The sequence below is a fragment of the Nansenia antarctica genome, assembly GCF_963989245.1.
Source record: "Nansenia antarctica genome assembly, chromosome: 4".
NCBI classification, from domain to species: domain Eukaryota; kingdom Metazoa; phylum Chordata; class Actinopteri; order Argentiniformes; family Microstomatidae; genus Nansenia; species Nansenia antarctica.
The window spans coordinates 18,891,286-18,905,367 of NC_137689.1; the positions used below are offsets into that span (position 1 = coordinate 18,891,286).

Below are 14,082 nucleotides of genomic sequence, written 5' to 3' on the forward strand. Positions count from 1 at the left end.
GAGGTGTTTGTTGTTGTTTATGTTTGTGCTATTTTTTATTGTTGATATTGAAGCAAATGACTCTGACGATGATGAGGATGAAGATGAAGATGAAGGACAACGACAGTGGTCATGGCGATGACGAGCCCTTACCCTCAGAGTGGTGCGAGAGGATGAGCAGGTTGACGCAGGAGGCTCCCGCACCGGAGCCGAAGATGGTGATCCTCTCGGGGTCTCCTCCGAAGTGTCCGATGTTCTCGTTGAGCCAGCGCAGAGCCTGGATCTGGTCCAGCAGCCCGTAGTTCCCCTTGGCTGACTGGTCCCCTGTACTCAGGAAGCCTGGAGCACAGAGACCAAGGCAGAGAGAGATGAGCATAAAGAGATGGAGAGATGAGCATAAAGAGATGGAGAGATGAGGTAGGGTCAGAGAGAGAAAGAGGGCCAAAGAGCCATTCATGGAACAGGATGAGTAGGAGAGGAGTGAAAAAGTTGTAAGAAGAGAGAAAGGACATATTGATGAGTGAAGAGAGAGCGGGTAGTAGAGAGGGAAGAAGGGAGGCGGAAGAGAGAGAGAAAGAGAGAGAGAGAGAGAGAGAGAAGATGTAGGTTGGTGGAGGTGCAGGGAGACATTTAGAGAGAGAGAGGGAAACAGAATTTAGTATTGCTTCCTTCTTATTTTTAATGTCCCCCACAAAGATGGCATCCTCTGGCTGTCGCCTGTGTGTTTACGAGGCTTCAGCTTGTTAGCAGCCTCAAGTGCTTTTTACGGAAAACTTTGCCAAATTAGTCAAGCACTGTATTATCTGATAAAAGCAATGACACTCATTTTTAATACCCATGTCGTTAAATGAACGCAGTAAAGAGAGCTCGTTAGTGGAGAGGAGAGGCAGAGTAGACACGTGTTTCATCTGCTTCCAATGTGCACACATAAGACATGCACACACACACACACACACACACACACACACACACCCGCACGCAGGTACGCAGGTACGCAAGCAGGCAGGCAGGCAGGCACACACACACACACACACACACACACACACACACATATACACACACACACGCACACACACACACACAAACACACACACACACACGCACACACACACTCACACACACACACACACAAAACACTCTCAGAAACACTCATACCATTTTTAGATATGCTAAAACATGTTACCACCTTATAAATCCATTATTTCCTGCACCATATCCATGTTCAACAGCTAATAGGTGTTACTGTTGTTTTCACACACACACATATAAAACCCTGGTCACACACAGGGACCACAGTGTCTGTGTGTCTAGGGGGGTTTGCTTTACGAGCAGAGGGCAGCTCTGCCACACATGGCCTGCCTGTCAGCCTGGCTAATTGGCGGTTTGAACTGGATAGTTACTGCATGGGCGGACTGTAAACAATGCCAACCATGATTAACGCCTGTGGCAGTGACATACAAGAGATGCACGAGGCAAGGAGCTTGATAAGAACGCTGCAGGTGGAACCAGACGAGTGTTAAGACACCACTTTGTGAATAACCAAATGATAGTAATAGGGAAATCCTATGAGTGGTGATTATACCGTCAAATCGTATTTTTCTAAGAAGCTCTTGTTTCTCACCACCTTAGGTACTGTATGAGACAAATAGGTATGGTTGGGAAATGACCGTATTTCTTCTTCCTTCACCGCGTGCTACATGTGCTATGAGACCACAATACTTAGAGAGCTAACAGTGTTGTGACAGTGTTGTCCTTGAACAGAGAATGCATGTAAGCTCAATGGTTTGAGAGCATGTAGGTCAGGGCAATCACAACTCCAGGAGCTGCACTACATGAGAGAAAATATGTTCTAAAACCCTTCCATTGCTGCAGGAGAGGGTTTTGTATTCTCTATGGACCCAGTTTGTAAGGAGCAGAGGGCAGCGAGAGAGAGGGAGAGAGAGAGAGAGAGAGAGAGAGAGGGGGAAAGAGAGAGGGGGAGAGAGAGAGAGAGAGAGAGAGAGAGAGAAAGAGAGGCAGGCCAGAGGTAGAGAGAGAGAGACATACGCCAGCCATTCACTCATCTGGTGCTGCTTTAACAGCCCTGAGCTCCGCAGCCAAAGAAAAGAGACCAAAATAGGGCTGAACACAAAAGCAACCTGACCTCTGAAATGGGAGCTGTAAGGGCAGAGAGAGAGAGAGAGAGGGGGGGGGGGGGGGGGGATTACGTCACAAGAAAATGGTACGAAGAGATTAGATCGAATTAATTAAAGTCGTTAACCAAGGTCTGTCTCTCTGAGAGAAAGATGAGGGGAGGCGGGGAGGACCAAAATAGGGGTGAACATGAACAAACAAACAAAAAAAGAGAGAGAGAGGCCAGAAGGAGAGAGAGATGGCGGGGGGGGAGGGGGGGGGGGATTAAAAATGTGATCAAGAGTTACACTGACACAGAGATCAAGATCCCGATTACGGAGATCAGCGACTGGGTGGTTCTCGTCCAGGATTCTCACTCGGATTGGCCGCCAATCCTTGCGTGGTGATTGGACCGGTGATAACGTGATGACTGAGACTCTGGCGTCTCATATCGTGTGTCTGAAGCGGGTGGGATCATCCCAGTCAGGGACAGACTCTTAGCCTCCTGTGACTCAGTGACCGTTGACCTGTCACTTATGACCTACACCGCTGGCCAAAGCCAGAGGCATGAAGATGATGTCTCTCATAGCAGCCTCTTGCTGAGCTGTCTGCCTCTGTTGCCTGGCAACCATCCAGAGCTTCAGTCAGAGAGATCTTCTAGTGGACACACGCGCACACACGCACACACACACACATGCGCGCACACGCACGCACGCACATGCACGTGCACATACACACACACACACACACACATGCGCGTGCACACACACACACACACACACACGCACGCACGCGCACACACACACACACACACACACAGACATGACACACACACATGGAGTCAGGGTCAGACACACTCAGATACATATGGAGTACCAGTTCAATTGAATGGGGACGTGTGTCCAAACTTTTGACTGGTACTGTACAGGCATGCTCACACAAGCTAAAAGCCCTTCCTTTTCAGCCCTCGAAAGGATAAGAGAGAGAGAGAGAAGAAATATGGTTATATATATTTAAGATAAGTCAGACACAGTTCTCTCTCCTTCTCTCTCTGTGCTCCTCTCTCTCTCTCAGTAAGTTTTCTTTTCGATACTCTTCCTGTCTGCTGAGTTGGGCTTCCTGCCGACTTTACCGCTGAGAGCAGCAGTTTACGAGGCCGAGCTCATGCATATTCAACACTCGCTTTAGGTAACGGCCAAGGAACTGTGAAGAGAGTCTTCAACCTTGGCGGAGCGAGAGATAGAGAGAAAGAAATGAAGGGGGGAGACAAAAAGGGAGGATATTGAGTAATGGATTGAGGTCCATTTAAACTAGAGAAGAAATAGAAGATAGAGAGCATTTCAAGTGTCACCCAGAGAGCTCTGGTAACATTATACCAGCCAATAGGATCATTCATTACAATACCACCAGAATGAGAGTAATCAGGCTGACATTGTGAACGATTGATGGCACACAATGTGACGATTGTGTTCACAATGTGATCAAGGCTGACCAGGGAAACCTTTAGAATTGCTATTATCATTACAGAATAATAGGTTTCTAATATATCCTATTCTAATGGGCACTTTTGTAATGGGCACTTTTTGCGCCAGACACACACACACACACACACACACACACACACACCACACACACGCATGTGTGTGTGGCCAGCAGGAGAGTGTGTGTGTGTGTGTGTGTGTGTGTGTGTGTGTGTGAAGCCAGCAGGAGAGTGTGTGTGTGTGTGTGTGAGGCCAGCAGGAGAGTGTGTATGTGTGTGTGTGAGGCCAGCAGGAGAGTGTGTGTGTGTGTGTGTGTGTGTGAGGCCAGCAGGAGAGTGTGTGTGTGTGTGTGTGTGTGTGTGTGTGTGTGTGAGGCCAGCAGGAGAGTGTGTGTGAGGCCAGCAGGAGAGTGTGTGCAGCCAGCAGGAGAGAGTGTGTGTGTGTGTGTGTGTGTGTGTGTGTGCAGCCAGCAGGAGAGTGTGTGTGCAGCCAGCAGGAGAGTGTGTGTGCAGTCAGCAGGAGAGTGTGTGTGTGTGTGTGTGTGTGTGTGTGTGAGGCCAGCAGGAGAGTGTGTGTGAGTGTGTGAGGCCAGTAGGAGAGTGTGTGTGCAGCCAACTACTCAGGTGTATAGAGACATAGGAGTGAGTGTAGACTGCCTTGCCTGTCAGTAGTCCTCCATGTCAGAAATGAACAGAACCAGTCAGTCACTGAACAAACAGATCTGTGAATACATGAATATGTGAAGAGAGTGGAAGAGAGGAGAGGAGAGGGTTTCATGGTTCTCTCTCTCTCTCTCTCTCTCTCTCTCTCTCTCTCTCTCTCTCTCTCTCTCTCTCTCTCTCTCTCTCTCTCTCTCACATACACTCTTGAGATAAGATTTGATTTTGATTTATTAGGATCCACATTAACTGATGCAAAGCTCTTCCTGTGGTCCACACAAAGCATATACAAGAAACAATCACTAAAACATACAACAAAGAAGAATAACATCAACATACATAACATCACAAAACATATTACAAAACAGTTGGTGGAGAGTGATGGACAGCTGAGATGAAGGGGTGGCAGTGGAGGCTGCTGGAGGGAGACAGGACCGGCTCCTTGGACGGGCTCCTTGGACTGCATGGAACGGTATCAAACACGTGTGTGCGTGTGTGATTCCATTCCTCATTCTATTCTATGTATTACAATGAGCCTGTCCTCCTATGTCTACCTCCAGCAGCCTCCCCTGAGGGAGGGATAGTGCCGTTCTCAAACAATGTCCCTGTGCGTTAGGGGGAGGGGAACCACCATATGGTTAAGGGCAGACTGCTCATGTACCATAAGTGAGTAGAGAGAGTGAGAGAGAGTGAGTGAGAGAGAGAGAGAGAGAGATAGATCAACATAGAGAAATATAGACAGAGATAGATTGACAGACAAAAAAGGAGGTAAAGAGAATGCCTTTTACAGTAAGCCAATGGGAGTGGAGGTTGGTTCGGAGATCGGGGCGAGAGACTGAGAGGGAGAGATATTTGTGTACTGTATATGAATCAGTCCGTTAATGAGGTCAACCTACATCTATACATAATACGGTGCATGTGAAATTACGTCTGTTTGTGCAGCCTGAGCTTGTACCGTACTGTAAGCTATTTTTTCCTCCCACTGATGATGCTGTGCACAAAGAGAATCTGCGTGTTTTTTTTTTCTTCTTTCTGAGGTAAATTGCTCATGGACGGTTTGTTCTTTTTAAATTTTGTTGTAAACAGGAGCCCATGTCTAACAGCGTAAAATTGCACTCATAAGTGCAATTGCTCATTGTGCATTGTCTGGTTACCGTCGAGATCAACCGTATCACTTGTGTCCTTTTTATTAGAATCTCTGTATTTCATGAAAACAACTGTTCTACTGTGCGTATAGTACTGTTATGATCTTACGTTGTGTTTTCTCCAGTCTCTTACTGTTGGGCTATGCAGAATGTCATATATTGTGATCAGTGGAACGGCATGAGGAATGGTATCAAACACAACAATTCCTCATACCGTTGAATGAATGAATGAATGAATGAATGGTCTTTATTGTCATTGCTACAGTACAGGTACCAAACAACGAAATTTAGGAGGGGTGGCTCCCCTGGTGTTAGGAAAGGGAAAAAAAAAACACTTTTAAAAAAGAATCACAAGAAGGGAAGGAGCTGGTTTACATAAATAAAGGCTATGTACACTATCCACTATACTATACTGTACAGATAGACGACTAGGGTTGTCATATATTAGGGTTGTCGTTCCATGCATTACAATGAGCCCGTCCTCAGATTTCTACGGCCCCGGCCTCCCCTAGTTGTGTTCCATGTGGGTGTGTTGTGTCCCACTATGAACCATTATTCCATGACATAATACTGTACCCTCTCTTCTGATTTCATAAACTGCTTCCTCCGCTCTGTACATCTGCACGGGGCAGTTGACAGCCAGATGCCACAATAACCAAAATGATCACCTCATTATAATAGGAACATCTTCTTTTTTCATAATGCTAGAATCCCAATTTACTAGCTCTGTTTATTAAATATAAGCTGGGTTTGTAATTACCAGATTATACTGCACATCCGAACCAACAGGCTGTATGCCGAAGTATTAATAACTCAAAGCAAATGTCCTTGAGTGCATCTGGGGAGGAATCATAATTCAGGGATTTGGTGTTTGTTGGTAGGGGGGGGGGGGGGGAAGGGGAATTGGGGGGTTGGAATAAACAGATAAGATGAACTCTCACACAGAATTACAGTACAAGTTCAATGAGAAGAAGAGGAAGAAGAAGAAGGAGAGGTTGGGGGAGTGGTTGGAGGACAAGAAGAGGAGAGAGGCAGAGAGAAGAAGAGAATAGAGGAGAGAAGAGGAGAGGAGAGGAGAAGAAATGAGAAGAGAAGAGAAAAGAGAAGAGAAGAGAAGAGGAGGAGAGAGGAGAGAGTTTAATCTCTCCTCCTGAGGTGAGAATGGTTCTCTTTCTCTCTCGCACACACACACACACACACATACACACACAGCCCAGTGACGGTGGTGGGCTCTTCCCCAGAGTTCATTAATTAGTTAATTAGTTAATTAGTCTGAACAGATGGCTGTGCAGCACAAATCAGGAGGCTCTATAGGCCTGGAGCAGCCTGGAGCAGGAGGTAGGTGAGCAGCGTTGGGTTGGAGACACTCTCTTAAATCCCACCGTGCCGAACACCTCTGGACTAACAGCAGCAGACATTTTGCATTTTCTTCCCATTCACCCGTTGTTCTTCTTTCACAAAGCCTAAACAGCACATCATGAATTAACCAAGCATCCATCAAACGTATCATTTTGCTCGAAAACCCTCATGAAATTGCATGAGATGCTGTATGTGGATAAGGGTAGGTCTATGTGTGTATGTACAGTATGTCAGTTGGCCCTGGCCACATTGCATTAACATTTATTTGAATGAATTCTTTGCTTCAGTGCAGAATTAAAAAGCACTTCTGATGGTTTATTTTTAGACTCTCCCCTTCTGTTTCTCCTTCCCTCTCTCTAGCTCTGTCTCTGTCTCTCTGTTTCTCCCTCTCTCATCTGTCTCTACCTCTCCTTCTCTCTCTCTCTCCCTCCCTCCCTCCCATTCCTACCCCCTATCTCTCTCTTAAAGGAACAAGCAGAGTCTAAAATCAGGTTGACATATGTGAGCTTGCGTGCGCAAGTACTGGATCGTACTAAAAGATTATGTAGTAAACCCTTATGTTGATATGTGGAGCAGTTGTCTTTCTCTTTTTAACAGCAGGAGCTGCACCTCTGTCTGTCAGTGTGTGTGTGTGTGTCATAAATACTGTACACTGCACACACAAGGGCAAACAATGCACACACACACACACGCACGCACACACGTGTAAATCACATAGGCAACGACTACTATGTCTTGGGAACGTTGCAAACATGCCCACCATTGGATCAGTGCATCATAGAGGCGTGCAGTGCGAGGATGAAACAGTGCGTTAAGGAAACTCGAGTTCACACGTCGGATTGTTCTCACGCTCCACTCGCTAATGTTTCCAGTTTGTATGACAGAGGTTGCAGATGCACCTTCCCCATTCGACAGAGTCTCAATCTGTTCAAAGCCTCCGCTGGCTCTGCCAATGACCGCTCTGGATCACGTTTCAGTCTGTGTACAGTACTGCTCTTGGACTTGTTCCTAAATGTCTCTCTTTATCATTACTCCGATTTGTTGAGACAGGCTTGATACAGCAGCAAACAAGATTATATTACCCAACCTGGCAACCGCAATATGAAACTCAGATATTGTGTATACAAACACTTGTGAAGACCCCAGCCAGCAGTCCTTTAGAACAGCTGACTAACCTCCTGTCCAGTGGCCCAGAGGTTTCACACCAGGGGAGGAAGGGGAGGCTGGTGGAGGTAGAAATCAGAGGACAGGATACTCATTGTCATGCATGGAATGGAATTAGGAAAGGTATCGAACGAGTGTGTTTGCTACCATTCTCCATTGGTTTCCATGCATTACAATGAGGCCGTCCTCCGATTTATACCTCCACCAGCCACCACAGCTTCAAACAGGACAAGCCATACAAGCCATACTGTGACCCAACGTTGATACCGCCTCCTCCTCGGTAGACATTTTCAGTATGGATAGCCTCTTTTCACAGGTGATGTATCTCGGACACAACACCTGTTATCCTTATATTTCTGAGACGGAGACCCAAATCTTCTTCGAAAGGCAACATTTGATTCAGCGTGAGAAAACTCCTCACACACCCCGACGCTGTTGTTTGTTTAGCTAGTTAGTTAGCAAAGGAGATGTCCAATGGTCTAAAAACTAAAAAGCTTGTTGGAAGTTTTCCATTTGGTGCGACAGCCTGTCAGTAATTTCATTTTGAACACTAACAGCCCACCCACATCTGACTACTAAGTAACCACTGAACAAGCTATGTCTGACAGACTCTAGCGTGTGGAGCGTGTGGGGTGTGCGGAGCGCTCCGAGTCTGTCGCCGAGACGAAAGTATGCAACATTAAAACGTTTTGCCGTATGTAGCTAAAGTACCAGGGTGTCATACTTCATCTGTCTTTCCAGATGTTTGTAGGAATTCACTGCACACTAATCAGGAAGTACATTCTGTTTTTCTGTCCTACAATTCAATGGAACACGTAAAGGGTGTAGGAGGGATGTGCTCCAGAGACATGGAACCAATTACAGCGAACGACACTGGAGAGGTTGAGCCACAGACAACATCTCAGTATGATTGAGAGGTAGTACAGCTTACATGTATGGCCTAAATAGTATGTTGTATGGTTAGGATATAGTATATAATCTGTCGTATGAACGTTTGGTCATGACTCACGGCCCAAGGCCTGATGGTGCTTCCTGGAAGAGATGTCACTGTGAGCCGGCGGCAGACTCACCGAGCACGCCCAGACGGTAGTTCATGGTGACCACGATGACGTTGCCGTAGGCTGCGAGCACGCTGGCGTCAAACATGTTCCCCGACCCCTCCATGTAGGATCCGCCGTGGATGAACAACATCACCGGCTTCTTCCTACGGTCGCGGATATCTGCAAGAAAGAGACGGACATGGACACACACATACGCATGGTCACACAGACACACACGCGGGAAACATGGGAGGATGAGAGAGAAAGGACAGAGCACAAAACACTTTAGGAACCTGTGAGGAAGAGAAGTTTCAAGAACAGGCTGGATTTGAAAAGAAACTCGTCGTCCGCATAGTTTTTCAAATATCTCTACTCAATGCGACACAACATCCAGTTAAATCAGACCATTGTCCGTGTAGATGTCTGGGCCGTTCTAAATCCCTTTTAGCGTTGTGGTACATTGCGGAGATTCTTGCTGTTTTGTTTATCTGTCCGTCTGAATTTATTATTGTATTTTTTGGTTTATTTGTCCGTCTGTCTCCTTGTCTATGTTCTTTTCTTACTGTCCTCCTCTTGCTGTATTTTTTAATGCTGTATGTAAAGCGCTTTGAATTGCCCCTGTTGTATGAAATGTGCTATACAAATAAACTTGCCGTGACTTGCCTTGCCTATTGACCTTCATCACGACTAACCCGAGAGGACAGGATAGGTGAAATACGTGAATATTTGAAGGGGAAAGCACAATTCAGTCTACTGCAATATTTCAACCCTCAGTAGCTAGGAGCCAAAGAAAGGAAGCCATTTAAGATAATTCATTGTTCGTTGTTGCGTTCTGTGTTTCTTTTATTCTTTTTTTTGTTGGTGGTTCACTCTCTGGGTCTCCCTATCCCCTCTCTGTAGCACTGCAGTATATTACTGTCTGTCCCCCCTCTCTCTCTAATTTTGTGGTACGGTCTGTGTCTCTGTCCCCCCTCCCTCTCTAATGCTGTGGTACAGTCTGTGTCTCTGTCCCCCCTCCCTCTCTAATGCTGTGGTACAGTCTGTGTCTCTGTCCCCCCTCCCTCTCTAATGCTGTGGTACGGTCTGTGTCTCTGTCCCCCCTCCCTCTCTAATGCTGTGGTACGGTCTGTGTCTCTGTCCCCCCTCCCTCTCTAATGCTGTGGTACAGTCTGTGTCTCTGTCCCCCCTCCCTCTCTAATGCTGTGGTACAGTCTGTGTCTCTATCCCCCCTCCCTCTCTAATGCTGTGGTACAGTCTGTGTCTCTGTCCCCTCCCTCTCTAATGCTGTGGTACGGTCTGTGTCTCTGTCCCCCCTCTCTCTCTAATGCTGTGGTACAGTCTGTGTCTCTGTCCCCCCTCCCTCTCTAATGCTGTGGTACAGTCTGTGTCTCTGTCCCCCCTCCCTCTCTAATGCTGTGGTACAGTCTGTGTCTCTGTCCCCCCTCCCTCTCTAATGCTGTGGTACAGTCTGTGTCTCTGTCCCCCCTCCCTCTCTAATGATGTGGTACAGTCTGTGTCTCTGCCCCCCCTCCCTCTCTAATGATGTGGTACAGTCTGTGTCTCTGTCCCCCCTCCCTCTCTAATGCTGTGGTACAGTCTGTGTCTCTGTCCCCTCCCTCTCTAATGCTGTGGTACGGTCTGTGTCTCTGTCCCCTCCCTCTCTAATGCTGTGGTACAGTCTGTGTCTCTGTCCCCCCTCCCTCTCTAATGCTGTGGTACGGTCTGTGTCTCTGTCCCCCCTCCCTCTCTAATGCTGTGGTACGGTCTGTGTCTCTGTCCCCCCTCCCTCTCTAATGCTGTGGTACAGTCTGTGTCTCTGTCCCCCCTCCCTCTCTAATGCTGTGGTACGGTCTGTGTCTCTGTCCCCCCTCTCTCTCTAATGATGTGGTACAGTCTGTGTCTCTGCCCCCTCCCTCTCTAATGCTGTGGTACGGTATGTGTCTCTGCCCCCCCTCCCTCTCTAATGCTGTGGTACAGTCTGTGTCTCTGTCCCCCCTCCCTCTCTAATGCTGTGGTACAGTCTGTGTCTCTGCCCCCTCCCTCTCTAATGCTGTGGTACAGTCTGTGTCTCTGTCCCCCCTCTCTCTCTAATGCTGTGGTACAGTCTGTGTCTCTGCCCCCTCCCTCTCTAATGATGTGGTACAGTCTGTGTCTCTGTCCCCCCTCCCTCTCTAATGCTGTGGTACAGTCTGTGTCTCTGTCCCCCCTCCCTCTCTAATGCTGTGGTACAGTCTGTGTCTCTGTCCCCCCTCCCTCTCTAATGCTGTGGTACAGTCTGTGTCTCTGCCCCCCCTCCCTCTCTAATGCTGTGGTACAGTCTGTGTCTCTGCCCCCTCTCTCTCTAATGCTGTGGTACGGTCTGTGTCTCTGTCCCCCCTCCCTCTCTAATGCTGTGGTACAGTCTGTGTCTCTGTCCCCCCTCCCTCTCTAATGCTGTGGTACGGTCTGTGTCTCTGCCCCCTCCCTCTCTAATGCTGTGGTACAGTCTGTGTCTCTGCCCCCTCCCTCTCTAATGCTGTGGTACGGTCTGTGTCTCTGCCCCCCCTCTCTCTCTAATGCTGTGGTACAGTCTGTGTCTCTGTCCCCCCTCCCTCTCTAATGCTGTGGTACAGTCTGTGTCTCTGTCCCCTCCCTCTCTAATGCTGTGGTACAGTCTGTGTCTCTGTCCCCCCTCCCTCTCTAATGCTGTGGTACAGTCTGTGTCTCTGCCCCCCCTCTCTCTAATGCTGTGGTACAGTCTGTGTCTCTGTCCCCTCCCTCTCTAATGCTGTGGTACGGTCTGTGTCTCTGCCCCCCCTCTCTCTCTAATGCTGTGGTACAGTCTGTGTCTCTGTCCCCCCTCCCTCTCTAATGCTGTGGTACAGTCTGTGTCTCTGTCCCCCCTCCCTCTCTAATGCTGTGGTACGGTCTGTGTCTCTGTCCCCCCTCCCTCTCTAATGCTGTGGTACAGTCTGTGTCTCTGTCCCCCCTCTCTCTCTAATGCTGTGGTACAGTCTGTGTCTCTATCCCCCCCTCCCTCTCTAATGCTGTGGTACGGTCTGTGTCTCTGCCCCCCCTCCCTCTCTAATGCTGTGGTACAGTCTGTGTCTCTGCCCCCTCTCTCTCTAATGCTGTGGTACAGTCTGTGTCTCTGCCCCCCCTCTCTCTAATGCTGTGGTACAGTCTGTGTCTCTGCCCCCTCCCTCTCTAATGCTGTGGTACGGTCTGTGTCTCTGTCCCCCCTCCCTCTCTAATGCTGTGGTACGGTCTGTGTCTCTGTCCCCCCTCCCTCTCTAATGCTGTGGTACAGTCTGTGTCTCTGCCCCCGCTCCCTCTCTAATGCTGTGGTACAGTCTGTGTCTCTGCCCCCCCTCTCTCTAATGCTGTGGTACGATCTGTGTCTCTGTCCCCCCTCCCTCTCTAATGCTGTGGTACAGTCTGTGTCTCTGTCCCCCCTCTCTCTCTAATGCTGTGGTACAGTCTGTGTCTCTGTCCCCCCTCCCTCTCTAATGCTGTGGTACAGTCTGTGTCTCTGTCCCCTCTCTCTCTCTAATGCTGTGGTACGGTCTGTGTCTCTGCCCCCTCTCTCTCTCTAATGCTGTGGTACAGTCTGTGTCTCTGTCCCCCCTCCCTCTCTAATGCTGTGGTACAGTCTGTGTCTCTGCCCCCTCCCTCTCTAATGCTGTGGTACAGTCTGTGTCTCTGTCCCCCCTCCCTCTCTAAAGCTGTGGTACGGTCTGTGTCTCTGTCCCCCCTCCCTCTCTAAAGCTGTGGTACGGTCTGTGTCTCTGTCCCCCCTCCCTCTCTAAAGCGGTGGTACGGTCTGTGTGTCTTTAACAAAGCAGAGCTGCCAGTCCTGCCAGTGCTGCCCAGTTATCCTGAGCGTCTGCGCTGTTCAGGGCCTGTGGATAATTCATATGAAAGCCAGACCAAGTGGAAACATAAATAACAGCCAAAGCATCTGTTTACCCTGATGAGCTTCTGGAGAGGGAGATGGGGAAAGAGACAGACAGACAGGCAGGGTGAGAGAAAGGAAGAGGGGGGGAGGGGGGGGGGGGAGTCACGTCACAAGAAAATGGTAGGAAAGGATTAGATAAAATGAAGTCGTACACGGCAAGGTCTGTTCACGGACAGAGAGATTCACACAGGATTCACACAAGAACATTCAAACACGTGCACACAGACACACAGACACACACAAGCACACACACACACACACACTCATGCATAGGCAGCTGCGATGCTGAGTCGCTATGGAAACTGCCTCTTCTCTCTCTAATAGAACCGCACCAGCCATTCCATTGCACTGACTCACTCAATGCCTGTTGCCGTGGTAACACATTCTACTCACGTATTTGCACACCCGCCTGCATCACCACCTGAATCTCAGGTTACACATGCACCAGAGCGCATCACTCGCGCGCACAAACACACACGCATGCATGGACGCATGCACGCACACATATACACACCACACACACACACACACACACACAACGCACACACACACACAACACACACATACATACACACACACATACACACATACACACACCGATGTTTATGTGCACACACGCAATATTCCATTACACTTTACATTACATGACACAAGAGATATGAACCTTGACACTAAATATAATATATATTATCCCTCTTTCACAGATCCAATATCATACACACACACACACACACACACATGCACACACACACACACACATGCACAATCAAACACACACACACACACACACACACCCACCCGCCATTCCCATCCCCTCTCTTCTCCCTCCAGTGTATTGTGAGCCCCATACTGATTTCCCAGAGGAGATGTAAACAAGTTCAATTATCTGAGCATTACCAGGCCAGCAGAGCCCTGGGTGTGACGCTCTGCTAATGGATCAGCCCTCCCTCTGTCACCAGTCAGTCACCAGCCACACACACTACTCCACACACTCACACTGGCACACCGAGGACAGGAGAGTGTCACTTATCTGAAGCAGGGGGGCTAAGGAGTCTAGAATCCTGTGGGAGATACAAGATACGAGATACTCTCTCTCTCTCTCTCTCTCTCTCTCTCTCTCTCTCTCTCTCTCTCTCTCTCTCTCTCTCTCTCTCTCTCTCTCTTGACATTGAGTGTTTTTGGAGTGTCCCACGTGTATACAGTGGG

General features: G+C 48.5%; 1 protein-coding gene across 1 annotated transcript in view; it reads right to left on the reverse strand.

The window, feature by feature from the left end:
• nlgn2b (neuroligin 2b) overlaps positions 1–14,082 on the reverse strand; it is a gene marked incomplete at both ends in the record, with an annotated part of 33,647 nt that overhangs the window by 5,173 nt on the left and 14,392 nt on the right. The window contains 2 exons of the mRNA XM_080529754.1: positions 133–318; positions 8,970–9,119. Coding sequence (XP_080385880.1) covers positions 133–318; positions 8,970–9,119 — 336 coding nt within the window. The remainder of the gene's footprint in view (positions 1–132; positions 319–8,969; positions 9,120–14,082) is intronic.